Below are 22,182 nucleotides of genomic sequence, written 5' to 3'. Positions count from 1 at the left end.
TTTGCTTAGCAACAGAAATTTTGGGCTCAATTGTAGTCATAAGTCAAGGACTGCAGTATCTGCACTTAGTGTTTCAAAGGGGGTTGATTAAAGTAATTGCCCTTTTAAAAAGTAGGCAGAATATTGTGCTGCTCTTCCCACAAATGATATTTAAATGATATTGAATTTTGATCACATGACTGGGGCTGCTTTGATGGTCATAAGTGCGATGACCAGTCATAAGTCACTTTTTTCAGTGGCATGATAACATTGAATAGTCACTAAACGAATGATTGTAACTTGAGGTCTACCTATAAAAGCAGCCTTAGATTAAATCTAGATATTTTCACATGGTATATTCCTTTTGTCGTTTAAAAAGCACATTACTTTTATTTTGAAAAAAGATCCTTCATAACAGTTCATGTTTTTCCAATACATGTGTTAAAAATCAAGTTTTTAATTTATGGTCTCTTGCGTATGTGTTGCAGTTACTTGCCAAAATTAAGCAGTTCTAAGCATATTTTCTTCAGTAACTCTAAGGATTAAGAAAATATTATGATGTATTCTACTGGCATGGATAGTTTGCTATTTTCTGCTATTCTGCTAATACCAGGGGTGTCAAACTCAAGGCCTGGGGCCAAGATCTGGTTCATGGAGTGCTTAAGTCTGGCCCGCAGGGCTGCCCTGAATACAGCAAAGGAGTGCCCCATGGTGCCTCTGTCAATGAAAACAGACCTCTATTTTGCAGGAAGCCAAAAACGGGGCTCAGGATCCCATTTTTGCTGGCAGAGCACTCAGGCCACCATAGGTGCCCCCGATACAAGTGACTGGCCATGCCCACCTGGCCCCCCCAAGGTCAAACACTACCCTTATGTATCCCTCAATAAAATTGAGTTTGACACCCCTGTGCTATGTCATTTGAAATATTTAGTGATGAAACAATCTTAACAGTTTATGGGTTCTTCTAATAATCTAATTTATCTTTTAATGAGTGTGTGCACTCAGTCTTAAATAAATGCTTAATTGGTTTTAGTTTTGTTGTGCAAAAAGGTTATATACTCAAATGATGAAACAAATACTGTTTTCCCAAGCTTCTGAACATTTACCACTCTGTGTGGTACGCAAGAATATGTACGCAGATACATTTACTGAGTGTCACAATTCAGCTTAGTGTCTTTGGTGGGGGCTGTATTTGCTCTTACAATTAGATGTTACAAAAGACATTAGAAACTTAAATAATTTAACAACACTAAATCTTTCTGGTTTACTGAATTGGATATGGAGATTTTAATGAATGGAGCACAAAATTAATTACTGTATTCAAATATGATAATGTTTAATACTTTACTCTTACATTTAGTTCTTAGATTCAGAAACTACTGTTATATTCATTCATTTATGTTACTGTGAATGATTTTGGAGAGTGCCTGTTTTCAAAGAAGAAATATATCATTGCTGGAATCCAAAGTACAATTATTAGGCAGTGAGCGCCATTGTTTAGAAACATTTCACTGTCTAACAATTTATTTTTCCCAATTTTTAAATAAGCATTAGCAATAGCAATAGCAATAGCAATAGCAGTAGACTTATATACCGCTTCATAGGGCTTTCAGCCCTCTCTAAGCGGTTTACAGAGAGTCAGCATATTGCCCCCAACAATCTGGGTCCTCATTTTACCCACCTCGGAAGGATGGAAGGCTGAGTCAACCCTGAGCCGGTGAGATTTGAACCGCTGAACTGCTGATCTAGCAGTAGCCTGCAGTGCTGCATTTAACCACTGCGCCACCTTGGCTCTTTTAGAAATGAAAGTTGCTTATTTCTTTTTATTTTTCAGTAGCATAAAATTTGCATGCTAAAATAATGCTTTTGGAAACCTGCCAGCTAGGTTGCAAGGAGGGATCAACTGAGGAGGCAGCTTTTGTTGAATATTATCATTACACAGCTAATTTGAAAATCAAATTGAAAATTAAAAGAAATTTAAAAAACAAAGTATATCCTTGCTGAATGCTTCAAAGTAATGTTGCAGGATAAAGACACCAAGTTATGTTCCAGTGAACAGAAGATAACGGAAACATGTATGTTCTTAAATAGATCTTATGAATTCAGTCTGAATAATTTTAAATGCCCTTTTGCCATCTAATGAAATTGGAACTTAGAACAGTTGCTTCCAATTTATCTGCAGCTATGTCCATGTATTATCTGATGGAAACTGCAGTTGGAACAAGTCAAGATATTAGATGCAATATCTAGGTTGGTTAATTAAGAAAGATTTCTACAGACAATTTCCATGTGAACATTTATTACATTTTGTGTACAAAATATTTCTTATCATACTTGACTCTGAATTTTATAATGAAAAGCATTATCCTTTACGTAGTTAAAATATGTTTTTAATTTTTTGTTTTATTTATTCAAAGTGGATAGAATGGATATAAAAAGCTTTTCTGATCCCCTCTTCTGTCCAGTAATGAATGCCGAGACAAGCTTAACTGGAATGTACTTTAATTAGCAAAACGCCAAAATCTCGGTGGCTGAAAGCCAAGCATAACAAATAGATAAGGACCTTGGCAGCAAGTCAGACAAACTCAGGCAGCAATAAACACAGCTAAAGCTTGGCAGCAATCTAGCCTGCCAAGCTCACAGTACTGTCCTCCGACATTCAATCCTGTGTTGACTTCTACAAAGAGGGCCGTGTGCACAAGTAGCTTTTATAGTCTGGAGAGGAGCCTAATGACCACCAGCTGAGTACAATCATCTCCTGTAATTGCGTAATTGTTTCTGACACCTAGTAGCTCTTCGATGGCGTGCATCCAGGAACAACTCACTGCTGGCCTCCGGCTCACTCTCCCTTGTCTCCTCCCCACTGGTCCAAGGATCAGGCACCACCTGGTGGCAACTAACCTCTCTGCGCCCTGCTCGGAGTCGGAACCCTGTCCAGGGTCCTCCACATCCTCCAGAACCGACTCATAGGGCCCCTCGCTATCGGAGTCTGGTGGCAGCTCCAAAGGCTCCACAACAAAAAGCCTACACACTCTGGTTAAAATGCTAGATTTTTGAGATGTAAATAAAATCATACCAAGACAAATCACTTCAGAATTATTTTCACCTTTATTATAACATATATACTATACAATTCAATTGGAAAACAAACTGAAATTCTTTTAAGGAGAAAAATAAGGGTTGTGTAGATTTTTTAGATCCACTGTAATTCTTCTTTTCAGCTGTACATCTCCAAAAGTAATTTACTGTAATATTTTATAAAAATCAGTAGGACAACAGTTTTACTCTCCAAATTTGCATTTTAAAAGATACTACTGTATTTTCCCGAAAATAAGACCGTTTTATTTTCTTTTGACCCCTCGAAATAAGTGCTTTGCCTTATTTTTGGAGAGGTTTTATTATTTTTGAGGTGCAGGAGGAGCCAAATGTGGTTACCTCATGGCTGCTGCTGTGTTGCGATATTGTTGGGGAAGGCTTCTTATCCGGGGAGGTCTTATTTTCGAGGAAACAGGGTACATACAAGAAAATGGTATTGGAGAAGCATCAGGTTCCTCTTCCTTTAAAAAAAAAACAGGATAAACCATTAAGAATTGATAAGTAATAGATTTTCACTAGCTGACTATGATGGATGAACAAAAGACCTGTTTGTTTCTAAGTGGAGGCAGTGGGATTAATCCTGCTTGTCTTCTCTCCATTTTATTTATTTATTACATTTATATGCTGTCCATCTTATCCATAAGGCAATTCTTGACAGCTTATAAATAATAAAAAAGATAAATATAAAAACAATTAAAATAGAAAGTGTTATATAGGAACCAAAATCAAGAGGACAGAAGGCATGGGAGTGAGATCTTCTCATCCTGTCAACCATGTCTAGTGAAGAGCACCCCATTGGGACTCCTTTTTCTCTGCAGCTTGTTGGAACCTATTACAAATTCATTCTTTTAATAGTCTCACTACTGTATGAATAAGTAAGTGAAAATGTCCAATATGAATTATACAGTTGCTTTTCTGAGTTTCTCTTTAATAAATCGGGACTAGGTAAATTGGAAAAATCTGCAATAATTCATGTCATTAATAAATTTGTAATTGTATTTTTTCCATAAGAGCCAAAATAGTGGTTTTAAATAAAATATAGTACACTATGATAACAAAACAAGGATAGATTCATATTAAATTATGTGAAGGAATACTGGCAGAGGGATGAGCAGATAACATTGAGTAGGATTAAAATAAAATCTTTCTGTTTAGCTTGACCTTCATTTCAGATGACCAGACATTTTTATTATATATGGCCTTTTTACAGTTACTTAAATTAGAAGATGTAGTAAGTTGGGGGGGGGGGGGGGAATCAAGGATAAAACTGAATCAACCTGCACACTTGCCAACCTGAATTCCATATTGCTGACGAGCCAGCCACAAGACCCAAGGTCTTGGATTAATTGTGATTTATAGCAAGAGAGAAGGTCAATGGAGACAGGATGAAACTGTGTCAGGAAACGTAACAGTAAGATAGCTTCTACAGATTGAATTGAGAGCATCTTATGTTGATTGAAAAAGTACCAGCCCCAGGTCAATTTTCTTTTAGTTTGGAGATCAAAGATGTGGGGGTGGGGGTGGGGGAAATCCTTCCTGTATTATTATTAATTATTAATAATTATTATCAGTTTATTATCAGTAATTATTATCAGTTCTCTGTCCTGTAAGCTACTTTTGCTTAAAGAGTTACTCTAGATATATCTCAAAATGTAGTCATTATTACATTTTGCATTTAAAATAATTGTTACCAAAATCTAATTTTGGGGGTTGTTAGAATTTGGTTGTAGTTGAAACTGTAACCCTATCCATTAATACCGCCTGTGCTGTAAAAAGATTTATGACTACATGTTCTTTTCTAAGTTTTTAGGGTATGTGAATTATATAGCAGAGTAAAAGAATATACATTTACATATAATAAACATTGGTATTGCTGGTTATGAAATACATGGTTGGACCAACATGCAGTTCAGTGGTGAGAAAATGAGGTCCTGCACTTAGGCAGGAAAAACCAAATGCATAGGTATAGAAGAGGCCAGAGTTCCCCAACCTTTCTAGGTTGATGACCTGGAGAGGGGAGAGGCAGGCGGCTTTACGTGTGCATGGGCACGGGCGACCCATGCACAAACAGGTGTGAGTGCAGTGCAAATGGGTCCGCAAGCACTTCACAAATGGGTCCATGAAAGCCTGTACGATGCTTGCCATGAGCATGGCGCAAATGGGGCTGGGAGCATGACATAAATAGAGCCACAAGTGCAATGCAAATGGAGCCATGAGCGCTTACAGAACACTCACAGCGACACTAGCATGAGTGGGGTGTGTGCACTCACTTGCACTGACCAGCCATTCATGTGGCTCAGTTGGGGACCCCTGGAATATGAAACACCAGGCTCAACAATAGTAACTGTGAGAAGGATCTTGATGTTGTAGTAAGTAGACCACCTCTTAAATATAAGCCAGCAGTATTCTTTAGCAGTCAAAAAAGGCAATGCAGTCCTAGTCTGCATCAAGTGAAAGTACTGCTTTATACAACACTCATGAGACTACACTTGAAATACTGCATACAGTTCTGGTTGTCAAAATACAAAAAAAAGATGCTAAGGCCCTAGAAAGAGTGCAATGAAGAGCAGCAAAGATGATAAGGAATCTGGAGGCTAACCTATATGATATAAGGTTAAGAGAGCTACCATATTTTTTGGAGTATAAGACACACCTTTTTTCCCTCAAAAAAGAGGCTGAAAATCTGGGTGCGTCTTATACACTGGATATAGCATTTTCTGCCTCCCAAAACCCTGCTCCCTTCACCAAAATGCCCATGCATAGCCTTTAGGAGATTTTCAGAGTGCTCGTGGGGGCTGGGAGGGCAGAAATGAGCAAAAAACGGGCTGGTTTTTGCTTGTTTGCCCCCACCCAGCCCGCAGGAGCACTCTACAAGCCTCCTAAGGGCTACCCATGCCCTTTTTTTTTTTTGACAAAATGGGTCATTTTTTGCTCTTTTGTCCCCTACCCCCAGGAGCACTCTACAAGCTGCCAAAAGGCTATTCATGTCCTTTTTTTGAAAAAGTAAACGGGCTCGTTTTTGCGAAAAAACGGGCCATTTTTAGGAGGTTTGCAGAGTGCAAAACTTTTTTTAAAATTTGCCTATTCAAAATTTTGGTGCGTCTTATACTCCAAAAATATGGTAGGTATCTATAGCATAAAAAAGAAAAGGATTAGGGCTGATTATGATAGCAGTCTTCAGTACTTGAAGTGCTGTAACGGAGAAGAGGGAGTTGACCTATTCTCCAAAGCATCTGAGGGCAGGACAAGAAGTAATAGGTAGAAGCTCATTAAAAGAGAGCTAACCCAGAACTAAGGAGACATTTCTTGACAGAACAATTACCCAGTGGAACAGCTTGTCTCTTGGAGTTGTGAGTTCTTCATCACTAGAGATCTTCAAAAAAATATTGGACAGCCGTTTGTCCTGGATTGAATAAAGTTTTCTGCATTGGGCAGGTAATTGAATTAGAAGACCTCCCAGACTCTTTTCAGTCCTTTGATTCTATGATTCAATGCCCTTAGAATCTTTGCTGGCCCCAGAATATTGGTTTTTATGCCAGTAGGTATCTGATAAGTCTCAGGTTGTACTTTTAGGCTATAGAAATGCAGAAAGCCTTTGACCTATGACCATTCAGTTAGCAACCATTCAATGTTACAACAGAACCCTCCTCTCAAGAGCTATTTATGACTTGGTTTTGAAGTTACAATGTATTCCCCCCGTCACATGATTGCATTTTTGATGCTTGGCAACTGGCCTGAATTTATAGCCATTTGCAATGTCCCATGGTTGCAACACCATGATTTACATTTTCCCCAGAATGACTGTTGGCTTACCTGAATGGTCATTCTCTGGGCGCTGCGGAGCAAGCATAGGTTAAACACAGTCTATCTGCCCTAGGACTGAGTAGATTTTTCTTTGACCATGCCTCCCTTTGCCTTATTGAGGTCAGTTTAAAAATGAAAGTCTTATCCGTTGCAGGACATTGTCTGATAGTCAATATGTAAATAAAGAGTCTTGGACACTCTGTTAAAGCCTGTGGGACTTTCCCACAGTGCCCAGAGAACGACTGTTCAGGTAAGCCAATGGTCATTCTCCTGTGCGCTGCTTGGAGAGTCCAAGCATGGGACATACACAAACTATTGTGTCCCAGGGAGGGAAGAGTCAGTGTCCAGAATATCTGTAGCCGAGGCTACTCGTTGCAAAACACATCTGCCAAAGGAGGCTTCAGCGGAGGCAAAGGTGTCAATTTTGTAATTCCTGATAAACGCTGTGGGGGATGCCCACATAGCCGCTCTGCAAATGTCAATGGCCTGGGTTGCCCACGCTGCTGTAGTGGCAACACTCTTTGTGGAGTGTGCCATCACCTGACTTGGCACGGCCTTGCCCTGGTGTTCATAGGCCATTTTAATGCAGGCCCGCAGCCAACGTCCAATGGTTGAGGAGGAGACCTTTTGTCCTAGTGACCCAAGTTGAAACGAAACAAAGAACGACTCGGAGCATCTGAATTTCTTGGCCCTTTAAACATAGATACGCACGGCTCTCCGAACGTCCAGCTTATGCCAGGAGCGCTCCTTAGGGTGTTTGGATCTAGGGCAAAAGTTGGGAAGGATCACCTCCTGTGCCCTGTGGAAGTGAGTGTTCACTTTTGGTATAAAGGTATAAAGGATCGAGTCGCAGAATTACCTGATCATCATGAATTATACACAGTTCCTCCCTGATAGAGAGCCGCAAGCTTGGAAACCCTTCAAGCAGAAGTAATTGCCACTACGAAGGCAGTCTTGATAGTCAAGTGACGGAGACTGGCCTTTCGAATGGGTTCGAAGGGCGTATGTGTCAAGGTTTACAGAACATAAGGTAAGTTCCAGGAAGGATATCTAGTTGGGGGGGCTTATGTTGGATGCGCCCTTCAGAAACGTCTTGACCTGCAGATGCTGACAGGGACTGGGAGCTGTTCTTGCCAGGATGGTGGACACGGCTGCAACCTAGCAAGGGAGAGTGTTGGGCGCCAGACCTTTGTCCAAACCATCCTGAAGGAAGTCCAGCAGTTCAGGTATGGATGCTGATACGTCTCTGATACCACGCTTCTTGCACCAATCCGAAAAGGTGACCCAGGTTGCTTCATAAATGTGTGTCGTGGATGGTCTTCTGGACGCCTGGATGGTCTAGATGACCTTGTCAGATTTTGTTCCCTCAGGAGTTGTCCCTCAAGTGCCAAACAGCTAACCGGGGATCCAGGTGGCTGACATCTCCCTGGCTGAGGGAGATTTGCTCCTGAGGAATTCTCCATGGTTTCCTGAGGGAAAGACTGACAAGATCCGCATACCAGGACCCTCCTGGACCAATGCGGAGCCACAAGGAGGATCTCCACCCCCTCCGATAGAAGCTTGGCGATTACCTGCGGAATGAGCGGTAGAGGCGGGAAACTCTTTCAGGCTCTTTGAAATTGCACTTCTTCTCGACTGCTGTCGACTGCCCCCATCTGAGGGAACGAAGGACCTTTTGTGGGAGATAAACACATCTGGGGGAATTGCTGTCTTTCAATCTCTGCATCAGTAGAAAGAACCACTGCAGATCCCTGGCATGAAGACGCACCCATGGAACTATCTTGAGGCAGGAGGTCATAATGCCGAGAGTCTGTGAAAGCTTGACAATCGGCATTGACCTGGCCTGGTGGCACTGATGGATTCAGCTCCTGAGGTTGTGCAGATGGTCTGGAGAGAGAAAGACCTGGCAAGATACTGAGTCTATGACTGTGCCAAGGTGCTGAATTCATGTGGTTGGTTCGAGATGACTTTTCTTTCGGTTTACAGAAAAAACCATGTCATGGTGATCCATACGTCTCTCAGGGCCTGGTGAACACTCAAAAGAGTGTATGATGATGATGTCCAGATAGCATTCCAGATGTATCGGACTGTGCGCGGAGGTGATCCGCCACTGCAGCCAGAAGCTTTGTGAAGGTCCTGGGAATGGACAAGAGACCAAAGGGGAAAGCCCTTTACTGGTAGAGTCTCCCGTCATAATGGAACCGCAGGAACCTTCGGTGTGATACATGGATGGGTACATAAAGGGTAAGCTTCTTTCAAGTCTATGGAGGTTAGCAGGTCCCCCTGCCTTATGCACTACAGGATGGAGTGGAGGGACTGCATCTTGAAGTGCTTGTAGGCCAGATGCTGATTCAGTTGCTTCAAGTCCAAGATGGCCCTCCACCCCCCTGAGCTTTGTGGGACTAAGAAAAGGATGGAATAGAATCCCTGTTTTTCTTGGTCCATTGGCATGGGTTCTATGGCCCTTATTTGCAGGAAAGTGACGAATCTCTGCCTGCATGAGGGACCGTTCGATGGGATTCTTGGGAATTGGGCAGCGGATGGATGTCCGTGGAGGAAATGTCAAGAATTCTAGGACCAGACCCCTCCTGATCGTATTGAGGATCCACACATCCGAGGTGATTTCCTTCCATTGGCATCGGCATAGAGTTGTAACCACCGCCTATGGGAGGGGCTAATTGGTGGTCACTTGTTACGTTTAAATGGGCGGCTGTTTGAGCCGCCGTAAAAGGGCTTCCGAAAGGAGCCCTGTTGTTGCCTACCCCTAGACCCAAAGTTTGACCTGTCCTGGCCCCTGTCACTAGTCTGGGTATATGGACGCTGGTATGAGAAGGAAGTGGAAGCCTGTGCAAAGTCTTGTGCACGAAATGGCTGCTTCCTGAAAGAACTGAACCCCTTACGTTCATTCTTTTTCAGGGTTGACGGAAGGATCTTCTACTTGTCCTTTGCTCAGTCATGAACTTGTCTAGGGAGTCCCCAAAAGATGTCCTCCCTTGAATGGGGCAGAGGCCAACTTCCATTTGGCCTTCATATCCGTCTGCCAGTGTCAAGCCACAAGAGGGGGCATGAGGTCACATTGGAAGCTAGTGCTCACAAAGCAACTTCGCTGCATTCAACAAAGTGTCCGTAGAATATTCCACCGCAGTAATGATCTTGTTAAGATCATGGCGCCACCGAGACCCCTCCATGGGAGGCTTGGATCTCAGCTGGCATGACCATAGCAGTGGAGCCCTAGTGAAGAATGGACACCGGTGTGGATGCCCTGATAGCCCAGGATGCTGCTTGGGGCATCTTATGGCATGCCTTTTCCGCTCTTTTGTCCCTCTGCCTTTGGACCTTCAGGAGGTCCACTGGCAGAGCCGAATTGGAGGTTAATGAAACCAACAGGGCATCCACCTCAGGCAATTTTAATATGTCTTCCATCTTAGATTCTACTGAGTACAGGTTCTTATCCCTCCCCACTCGGGTTGGCCGGTGTGCCTGGCTGCGTCCATTGGTGCTGGACTACGCCATAAACAATCCGGGAACCGGAATTAGCTCCTGGGCAGGGGCATTTTTCTTAAAGAGACCCTCCTTGGGATTCTTAGATGTGGAAGGAGTAGTTTTGTCCTTAGCCCCTAACTCGGTTGAAGCCCTGGCCTTATGCAGGATGGACTTAAACGGGTAGGTTTTGAATAGGCCAGTAAAGGCGGGCTTATCAGGGGGAAGATCCTCATCTTCTGACAACTCAAAGTCCTCTGCAGTTTCCTTCTCCCAGAAGGATTCCTCTGTTGCCACTGAGGTCCCCGGAGAGGCTGGAACCAGGTCTCTGAGCTGCCATACGGCGATTCCTAGAGGATGTACTAGCTCGGGCTCCTTCTGCCGAATACCTTCAGCAATGCCTGAGATATTGCTTGGGCAATAACCTATTTCATCTCAGGAGATAAGGCCGAGCCTTTGTCCTCAACTGGCCTGGCTCTGGATGGAGTGAGCCGGCTCCTGGCCCTGGTAGGGTCAGTGTCGTTCTCGGAAGGAAAACATTGGAAAGGCTCCAGTTCTTCCCTCATGGATGAGCTGGGGGAATTTGGGTAACCCAAGGGGAGCGTTCCAGGGATTCATTGTCAATGAAGGATGGGGACCGATCTCCCTGAGGGGGTGAAGGATCCCCTTTGTCCAGAATGACCGGGGGAAGGCTGGCCACCGTATCCCTATTCTCAGGAGATTTCTCTGGCCTCTGAGTCTTTTCACAAGCCCTTCCTGGGGCATTGTGCTTTCTGGTTTCCTCCCCCCGGGGACCCTTATCCCTTGGGGAATCATGTGCTCTTTCTCTCTTTCCCCCATATTGAGGAGGATCTGGCTTACTGCGCTTCAAAGAGGGCCCTGCCAGGCCCTCCTGTGCCTCCAAACCTCCATCTGCCATGATGACCTTCTAAGGTAGCTGATTGCTCTTCGTTGTACTGAGGTGGGGCTGCTGCAGTAGAGTGGCATCCAGTGCTATCCAGCCGGCTTCGCAGCACTCACAGAATGACAGGGGTCTGGAGTATGGCCTGGCTGCCAAGAACCTCCAATGCCACCCTTCCTGATGTCTGTGGAAGTGGGGGGGGGGAGAGGCCAACCATGCCGGTGCCCAGGACAAGATTGCATACTCTCTGGCGGCTGTCCTGCGGCTGAGGGGCAAATTCGGCTTCCCGAGGTGTTCTGATGCCGAATCAGAGTTTATTAGTGACCCAAAATGACTGCCGCCTCTCAGCGTCCGTCTTCAGAAGCCAGCCAGAGCTTCGGTTAGTGGCCGGTATGAAAGGTGCGAAACAGGCGCTTCCAAATGGCCACCGCACTCATCAGGTAATGGAGAGAGCCGCCAGAGCCTCAAATGAAGCTTCCAGAGCTTTGGGTCGCAATCGGACGGCTGGGGAAAGGGCCAGGAAGCCTCCTGCCTCTGCCGTGCTCGCCAGCAGCCGCTGGACAAGCACCTCACCGCTCCTTACTGTGCGTGCGACCGGCAGCCACTCGGAGCCCCAACAGCCTCCTCAGCAAATCAAATTTTAAACAGACACTCTTTTTTTTCCTTTCCTATGCTAGCTATCCTGTGCCAGAATCTATACAAAATAATAAAGGTTTTCTACTGTGAACTGATTGGAGAGTCCCAGTCTATTTGAGTAGAACTGAAGAGCTCCCCAGATATAATCCTTACGGGCGGACTGAGGCAAAGAGAGGCGTGGTCAAAGAAAATCTACTCAATCCTAGGGCAGATAAGACTATGTTTAACCTATGCTTGGACTCTCCAAGCAGCGCACAGGAGAAACCAATGTTTGCTTATGGTTTCTGAAAAAACCCCACATATAGTGAACAATGGGTTTCCTTAATGACTGTTGTGTTCACTTAACAACCACCAGGGTCACTTAATGACTGCTACATTTGCTTAATGACCTGCTGCAAAGAAAGTTGTAAAATTTTCCATTCACATGATGATCTCCTTTATGACTGTCAGAACTTATGACTATAATTACCAGAGTCAATTGTGGTCATCCGTTAAAGACTATATTATAAAAAGGCATAGAAAATATGTAAGTTATATTGTTCTAACATTCTAAGTAACATTTTGAGCATTGGTATATTATATTTCCTGCCTCACTATATCCTATTTTATATTTCCTGCCTTAAAATGCAAAACTATTCTGATTCCTTTAAATACTTTAGCGAGAATTCATTTTTTCTATATATAACCTGTAGGTGATAAATATCTTGTACTTTATTATCATGTTGGTTAACATACCATACTGCATGTTTGGATTCTAGTCAAAAAAAAGATTTTATCTCCAGATATTTCACTTTCAATAGAATAGAAATCAGTTTCTTTTACCAGGCAATGTTTTTTTTAATACGGCAGTGAGATTGTACCAAAAAAGTTGTTTTCGGTAGCCTGTTCAGGTTTCTGTTTTCTATTTAACCTGATTAATCTGCAGTAAAGGCATTGCATCAATGTACATACAGTTCCCTCCAGTGCTATAGGCAGAAATAAAGCATTAAAAGATCTGCCTTCAATATAGAAGGAACTATCTATAAATGAGATATCTCAAATAATACAGATAGTAACACTATATTTCTAGGATTGTACCTGCAATGACTTTTATTAAATTTGCAGCTATAACCATAGTTGTCATTATATGTGGATGTTCCTGGTGTATATTTTTTAACTACACTTATCATTTATTTGTCTGGGGTAAGTTTTGAATTGGTCTATAATTGATACCCAGTGATGATAGCTATTGAATTTAAAGGTGAGTGGAGAAAGTCATTGCCTTTAAGTTTTAATAGTTATCTGTTTTCGGTAATGGAAATAATGTATTCCTAGTCCTAGAGGATTGTAGCATTCATTGTTGGGCTTCTTAATGGCATCTGGCTTCTGTCTATTGAAAACTGAATGGTGAATTTGATGGGGCTATGACCTGATCTGGTAAGGCAACTTCTGTGCAAATAGGCAGTTTAACCGAATGCTAGCAAACAATGTATCTTGGCTTTGTATTTGTAGTACTATGGCAACTTCTGTTGTGTTAGTTTCTCTTTTTTAGCCAGGAACACAACAGAGCAGTTACATCTTAATGCAATTGAGCCTATTGTTGGCTTGTTCAGTGAAAAATAGAGACCTACTTACATTTTTTCAGTATAGCTCTAAAATAGAACATTAAGATATTGAATTTGTCTGGTGGTTAGAAAAATACAACACTATGCTTTTGAAATCATATGAAAGAAGAAGAAAGGATTGACTTGAATAACTTGTTTTGTAACACAGAGACACACACACACACAGACCACGTTGCCTTGGTAGCCTCATCGAGAAGAAAAATCTGTAACACTTTAAACTTGTAGTGGCATTCCTTTCAGGAATTTAATCATTTGCTTTCTTACTTCTAAGCGATTACTGTATAGTGAAATGAAATTCGGTAACTAAATATTTATTTTAACTAAAAAGAAAACCACAGATGTGTCATTAAGTCATGTTGTTGATACACAACTCCCTGAATAGAAATAGTACTTTTGGCACCTTTCTTCAGTGTTGTTGATGGTGAAACAGCCTTTATACACATTCATTGTGGATAATAAAAATGGGCAACTGAACATCCAAACAGTGCAAATGATTTGATAAAATTATATCTGTTCCAGCAGTTATCATGACTCTGGTAACACAGTAGAAAACTGTATTATATCTGTTCAATTAGATTAACTCCTGCTTTTTCACTCTATTTAATTGATGGAACCAGCCATCAATAGAGACTTCAAACATGGGACTTAGGAAGAGCTGAATACTGTGCAGAACCCATTAGAGTGCAAGCTGCCTTTCATTGAATCACAGTTGAAGAAGAAACACAGTTGAAGGCAGAAGGTGGGGTGGCAGTTAGTTTGTATTCAAGCGAACCTACCGTGACTATTCCTCTAACAATATCCACAGGAAACTGAATGTGGTTGCTATAAGCATTGGTAAAAACCTTGAGCTGGATTCCTAGTTGCGTCACAAGTCTATATAGTTTCCGCATGGTAGAAATAGTCTGTCACTGTCAGGTTCTAAGATATTTTTGTTGTCTTCTATACGTAGCCTACAACTCTAGTATTCCTTGATATCTCCTGCCAAGTTCAGACAAACTCATGCAATATTCTACCATTTCCTGAGACTCACAGGTTTATTTCCATTTAATCCCATTGCACAGTTACCTGAGTATAGGCCCCAATGAATTTATATCTGATTAGATATTCATATATTGGTCACTTAATCTTCTGTTCTCTGTAATGCAGCTGGGATGGGAAAAATGTTTCTAACATTATTCAAAATAAGGAAAATATTAAATAATTGCTCTTCTTCTAGTAACTGGTATTTAAAATTAAATATAATCCTTAACAATAATTTGTTCAGCGACCGTTCAGAGTTACAACACCTAATGAAGTAGTAGTTATGATGGATCCCCCAAATTACAGGCATTGCAGTGTCTCCACAGTCACGTGATGAAAATCTGAGTGATTGGAACCTGCCTACCTTATAAATGCCAAGTATGCTTCAAATTCCACTACCCACCTATTCCCTCCCCACAATCTTTCCCCTTTGGCATCCACACTCTGCTACTCCCTACCTCTACTGTTCCCCACTGGCCCCAGCTGCCTATTGCCATCTTCTTCCACATCCATTGCTGAAGAAGCCTACCAGTTGAGGCTAGTTGCTGACCCTTCACAAGGCCTCTCTGATCATAATTTGTGACCTTCCTTTCCAGACTCCAACAAAGTAAACGGAGAAGCTGGCAGAAGTCACAATCACTTGAGGTCCTTGCTTAATGACCCACCGTGAATTGCTTAACAACAGTAACTAGGGATTGCCGGAATGGCCATTGCTAAGTGGGTAGTAACATAATTTGGCCCTTTACAGCCCTATCACTTAGCAGTTGAAGTTCTTAACCATCAAGTGTGAGCTACCCGTACTTGGTAAGTTCCCCTCAAAAGAATTGTTGGAAACTCATTACATCTTGCCAGGGTTAGGACCTGTTCTGAATTTCAGTAGTTATTTGGTTATTTGGCTTAAATATCTTTCAGGCTTGAAAGAAGGTGAGCCCAAGAGCCGGTCTTTTGGAATGATTCAAACTCTTTGAACTTTTTGTATGCTGTTTAAGAGAAAACTGTTGCACTTTATTTTCATACCTTGAGAACAAACAACATCATCAGTTCAAATCAGGGATTTCAAGCAGGGGTGAAATCCAGCAGGTTCCAACAGGTTCTAGAGAATTGGTAGCAGAAATTTTGAGTAGTTCAGAGAAACGGTAGCGGAAATTTTGAATAGTTCAGAAAACCGGCAAATGCCACCTCTGGCTGTCCCAGAGGGGTGGGAATAGAGATTTTGCCGTATCCTTCCCCTGGAGTGGGGTGGAAATGGAGATTTTGCAGTATCCTTCCCCTGCCATGTGCACCAAACCACGCCCACCAAGCCACGCCATGCCCACTAAGCCACGCCACGCCACACCCACCAAGCCACGCCCACCCATCAAGCCACAGAATTGATAGTAAAAAAAATGGAATTTCACCTCTGGTCTCAGGCCCCTGAGGACCAAAAAAAAAGGATCTTAGTGTAGAGGAAAGATTATATGTCCACACATGAGTAAATTTTCATTGTTGCCAGCCTCATGGTACCACACCATGTCAAGAACATATTGTTTATAGTCCGGTGCTTCAGAAGTATACTTGGTGTAACATTTAAATATACGGTACTAGAATTAGTTCAAATATTTTATAATTAACGATGTCTTTGGCGACATTGGGTTAACAGATATATTCATGAAATACAATATGAGAGGTGTCATATGTAATGAAATTCAAGCCTGATCTTTGGGAATCCCTATCTATCATGTCTCTGTGATTTCCAAGGATTTATGTGGCTGATTCTTTACCCAGAGAGTTCAATATTCTAGAGAAATTGCAGTAACAGAAAGAAAGTTTCACTTGTTTCTCCATTTCAGAACACCAGAAATGTGATAATAAGAATAAAAATGGGACAACTTTTAACAAGCCTCCTATGTCACAGCAACGTGAGCAGTGGCGTGGGGGGAGGTTGAGCTGTGTAATTTAGGATGTTCTAATGCCAGGATTAACTGTATTTTTGCATCTCTGCAGACTTTGATGCAAAGCAGCAGTTGCTTGGCATGGGAGCTGCCTCTGCCTCACCTATGTTAATTTTAACTTGCTTATTTGTCTAGGAACATGGGAACATTGGGATTTTCTGTAAGCCTTCTGATATTTCAGATTGAGAATGGAGCCAGAATGAGAGGACTGAGACAGTTGCCATACCATTCTCACATTCTGGGTTTTTCCAGGTATAGCCTTTGATTTGGCCTCCTGCTTTTATGAGCACAGTAGAATCTTTTCATACCCTCCTTTCTGCAGCCGCCTCTTCTCCATAGAGGCCCCCTTGAGGCCTCTTTCTGAGAATTGGGGAGATTCATGCGATGTTGTAGGGCAGAGGTCTTCAAACTTGGCATCTTTAAGACACGTGGACCAGCTGGCTGGAGAATTCTGGGAGTTGAAGTCCACAAGTCTTAAAGTTGCCAAGTTTCGGGAACCCTGTTGTAGGGATTGTTTCAACAAAGGGAACATACCAAACATTGGAATCATCCTTACCTTTTTGGCTCCAACTTATTGCGTATCTATATTGTGTATTTGAACATTTCTTATAATGATATTAGCCTTTAATTTTTGAATATCATAAACAGGAAAAATAGCACTTACATGTCACCTAATGTTTAGGTTCTACTTATCAAGTGCAACTTCTTCCTATTTTAGTTCCTTAAAATTATTTTTTAGAATATATCTCAAACTGAAGTTATTACTAAAAAGCAACAGTGTTCTTTTAAAGTTTTCTACTTTCTCATTATCAAATTTCATCAACCAACCAACCAACAAAAAATTTCATGTAATTTCTGTTTCCTGGCATGTAATTAATCTCCATAGTTTGGTGTATAATTTTTTTTCTTTTCGACTTCTCTGCTACAAATTCTGTTAGGCCCTTCTTGTATATATGTCACCTGTAAGACCTACTAAAATAAATTAATTTCTTATAAGGAATTAAGTATGAATACACTTTATATGATGTAGATTGTATGCAGTAAGTCTTATACTTCTTTTAAAGAGAAAAACCTAATCATTGTCCAAAAATTGAATAACAGGAAGTAAAAGGATTAATTCAATAAAAGTTCTCATAGTCTAAAATGAACCATATACAGAATCTATTTGCTTCTGATCAGATTTTTATGCAAAAAGAATCAGAGAACTGCAGCCAGGTATTATTAAAAACCTAGTGCTCTCTCTCCTCTCTCCCCCCCTCTCTTTTTCTGTCCCTCTCCCTCTCCCCCTATCTCCCCCTCTCTCTTCCCCACCTCCCCCGTGTCTCCCCCCCTCCAGTTATTTCCTTAGCAAGCCAAATTATTTGTTAATTACAAAATCCTAGTCTGAGACTGGCTTGTTGGAAGAGAAAGAAGCTTCTTGGTAAACATTTGATTAATACTGTATAACTCTCTGTAGGAGGACCCCATTCAGAGACAACAGTGTATTTCAGCATGGTTGTTTGCTAGTGGTAAGGTAAAATTCATAGCAGTTATTGCCAAGTGTCCATATGCATCTTTGTAGAAAAAACAGTCTTAAACATATAGTCTTTAATAGTGATGTCAGACTTATATTCCATGATGCAAATGACTTGAATAAAACACCTGCATAATGTTGTTGTATGATGCAAAAGTACATTAATAGATCATCTGAGTCATTTGTGCCATGATACAATGCAACCTCTCTTGCCACTACATCTGTCTATGTTCATGAATATATTAAATGTATATTTTAAATAATTTAAACCTATTTGTTTGTGTTATTCCCGTTAAGACTGGCTATTTCACAGAACTCACATGATGAACATCTTTCTTCCCAGATCATTCCACATCAAGTGGTACTTCCTCGTTTAAGCCCAGCCGCTCGTTGGTCTCAATTCCCACTGCCCATGTAATGCCATCTCATATCAACACTTCACTTTCAAAACATAGGGATCCTCTCAAGTCTAACTCTGCAAAGTGGAGCACAAACCTTTTGAGATCTGCTCAAAGCAGGAATCAGGGCATGTTGGACAGCTCTCTTGATATGAAAGATTTGAGGCCTGTAAGGAAGTGGTCATCGTTGTCTAAACTCAGCACACTCTTAGTTGTAACCAGGATGGGAATGTTTATTCAGCAGAATGCAGGACCAACTTGGATATAAATGGAAGAGACAAGACTGCTTCACCACAATTAAGAACAAATGGGTCAAATTGCTTGTACAGGAGTATGGAACTATTAAAGTCTGAGGATAGAGAAAATGAGAAGAAAAAGAATTCTACTTTGAACTGCAAATACAAATTTGAAAGTTGCAGCAAAGAAGATTGGGGGGTTCCTGATGTCTCAAACAGGAGACATGCCTTAGATATGACCTATAGTGCCTTACCTGAAAGCAAGCCTGCTCCATTAAACTCTGAAGCTTTTCATCAAGAATATATAACTTTGGAACCACAAGCTGCAGTCCCATCCCAGGTTTCCATTCAATCTTCTGAAAGGACTCAGAGGTGGCTTACAGAACAATTTCGTACAAATCCTCCAGAATCCAGGCCTTCTGAGGAGTCATACAGCTTAACTCCTTGGCAGTTACAGCAACTTGAAGAGCTTAGAACAGGAAGTGAACACACTCTGCAGGTAAGAATAAAATTTCAGTGTTTGCTGCCACCAAGTGGTTTATGAGAAAAATAATACCAGGCATCATTCTGTTCAATGAATAAGCTTGTATCTGCTGTTCTGTTTTAATAAATGTTTTCATTGAAATCAGTTGAGATAGCAGTTGTTATAAAATGGTGCTAACATATTTCACTTAATCATCTCCCCATGCAAATATTGGAAGGAAGATTAAAAATGAATATGTAGCTTTGTCAGGCATCCATGGAGAGGCAGTGAACATGCATGGTACCTATTATCACGTAAATGCTGCAACTTACATACTTGTGTAAGATGTCATACAAATATAATCATATTAAGCTCTTGACAGCCCACTTCAGCCCAGAGCAGGATTCTCTAGCATTTCCTTTAACAAGATTTATTTGAAAAGAAATGGAATAAAGTTGCAGAAACTTAAGCAGCTGGACTGCTTTTACTTTAGAACCCACATATTAAAGCAGAAAGTTCGTACATTACCATTACAGATCACTTTTTATCTGATGTATATGGCCGTACAAAGAAAGAGGGGAAATGCCAAAGTTTTGTAAACACTCCTTAAGACAGCAGCGTGCTTTTTCAGGGTTATACAGATCCCTGGAAGATGATGGGCTGCTTCCAGAAATATCAGAGGAGCATGTGCAAAGATCAGGAAGCATATTTGCAGCTTTTTTTTCTTGATACCTTCATGTCAGCATTTATTCCTTGCAACTGATCTAGTCCTTGTAGTTTTATAGCCAAAGTTTTTCAGAAGTGATTTCCCATTGCCTGCTTCTTACAGCTTAGAGGGAATGACACCAAACGAGCATACCAAATCCTATTATTTATTTAAACAAACATAGGTGATTCTTTTTTAGTTTGCTTATTGTTACAGTTTAAATGCTTCTCAATTCTAAAAAAGATTCTTAGGGGTTTTACTGGGTTTGCATAATGTGAATGTTTCAGGTGACCGGTTACAGAGAAGCACACCCATCTTTTCCCACTTACCTATATATTTAGCTTAACTTGTAAATTGCAAACACTGACATTTTGTGGATAGACATCAGACAAGCGCACCTCAGTCAACTCGTGGTTGCATATTACACCTAATATATCAAGATGCTGGTGGATAAGATGACATCCACATAATTCGATGCAGAGCTCTGGGTAATTCAAAAAGAATCCATGTTCCTTTGCAGTTCAGGTAAATTGAAAAAAAATATCTGTAAAATAGAGTGCTTCTTAAACTTAAGTCCTTGATTCACTTCATTCCAGTCGGCCAAAACACTTCAGGGTGGTAATAGGATTCACTGAGACAGTAAATATTAACATCATGGTTAGCATCAATTGTGCATTGAACTTCTGTGGTTCCTGTAGGGAGAAATTAGAAGCTGCTCTTTCTATATTGTAGCAGAAGCTATAAAGCAGGGGTGTCAAACTGGCGGCCCATGGGCCAGATGCATCACGTGCAGGCCATGCCCGTCCCAGCTCCGTGAAGGGAAAAAAAATCATGAAACATTTATGTGACGTCAACGTGACACCACGAGTTTGACACCCCTGCTATAAAGGAGAGAGGGAAGAGACACCACTATGGAGCCTTGGCAGTGTCTCTGCCCTACCAGTAAGAAATAAGTACCTAGATTTATGTACCATGTACATGATCTAAAAAAATTAGGTAGCCAGCATTTATAAACTGTCAAGATTTATTTACTTGGCATAGAACACAGTATTTAATATTAGTAGAACCTTATAAGGTAAGCCAGTTTTCTTTCTCCGTATGGTAGAGTGCGAAGGCTAAAGGGAAGAAGTAATGTTTTAGGTAAAGTCTTTTATTGAGTTTAGAGTAGAAGCAAGATTAAAAGTAAAGTCTTTGTTTTTTCTTAGCCTCATGACTATAATATTTGACCACATCACAGATTTTTCAGATATGTCATAATTAGGAACAATAATTATGTAACAGTTTCATTTAACATTCCCAGTGTGACACAGAACAATGATATGAAAATAATAATTGTAACAACAATTATAGATACACACACCTATTTTACCTTAGTGTCATAATTCTAATATGATCTTGATCTTTTGCTAGCTGTTAATAATATCATATATTAAATGAAAAAATAGAGAAAAGTTTGGATTTCTATCATTTAGAATGCTTTAATAAAAAAATGTTTCCTTCAATAACTTACAAATCCTATAATGGTGAAGATTCGCTTATATGCCTATGTTTTATTGTGTGTTGTGAAAATAATTTTATGCTGAGAAATAGATGAAGTCATAATCTAATTTGAGTTTTCTTCCTGTTTGGGCTTTTTTCACCCTTGTGATATTGTTGCTGCTGAGTTCAGTGAGGAAATTAATATTGTCATACATTTTTGTAAAGATGGAACATGTTATTTTTCATTATTCAGCAAAAGTGACACTGTTGATACATTAAAATAAATGACATGATAATGTACCGTGTTTCCCCGAAAATACGACCTGTCTTGAAACTAATGCCTTGCCACATTTTTCATGTGGGCAAAAATATAAGCCCACCCCCCAAAATAAGCCCCTGGACAAGCCCCACCCCCACCCCCGGCCAGGCAGAGCACCGCTCACTGACCTAGCGGTATCCCAAAGGCGCCAATCTCTGGGAGCTGGAGGGAAGGCAATCACGTTGCTGGGCGCCTTTGGGATACCGCTAGGTTGGGGAGTGGCATTCTGCCTGGCTGGAGGGGGGAGTTGCCGGGCGGCTGCTCCCTTGCGAGCGGGCTCCCGAAGAGCTGGGCACAGCCTTGGGCGAAGCAGCCATGAGGTGACTACGCTCACGAGCAACCGCCTTGCAGACCCCCTCTCCAGCCAGGCAGAGTGCCATTCACTGAACTAGGGGGTATCCCTGAGGCACCAAGCCACGTGGTGATCTGCCCCCCAGCTCCCGCGACTTGCCACATTAGGGATACACCCTAGGTCAGTGCATGCAGCTCTGCCCGGCTGGAGAGGGTTTTTTTGCGAGCACCTGTTCCACCCCCAGCAAGCATGCCTCCCAGCCACACCATGCCCTGGTCCAGCTCTCTCTGCAGGTGCCGCCGCCACTGCTGCGCTCCGAGCATAA

General features: G+C 41.6%; 1 protein-coding gene across 1 annotated transcript in view; it reads left to right on the top strand.

The window, feature by feature from the left end:
- CEP85L (centrosomal protein 85 like) overlaps positions 1-22,182 on the top strand; it is a 129,745-nt gene that overhangs the window by 48,862 nt on the left and 58,701 nt on the right. The window contains 2 exon segments of the mRNA XM_032215803.1: positions 18,308-18,565; positions 18,568-19,116. Coding sequence (XP_032071694.1) covers positions 18,308-18,565; positions 18,568-19,116 — 807 coding nt within the window.

Source organism: Thamnophis elegans, chromosome 4 (genome assembly GCF_009769535.1).
Source record: "Thamnophis elegans isolate rThaEle1 chromosome 4, rThaEle1.pri, whole genome shotgun sequence".
Classification (NCBI taxonomy): Eukaryota; Metazoa; Chordata; class Lepidosauria; order Squamata; family Colubridae; genus Thamnophis; species Thamnophis elegans.
This window is presented reverse-complemented; position numbering and strand designations above follow the sequence as displayed.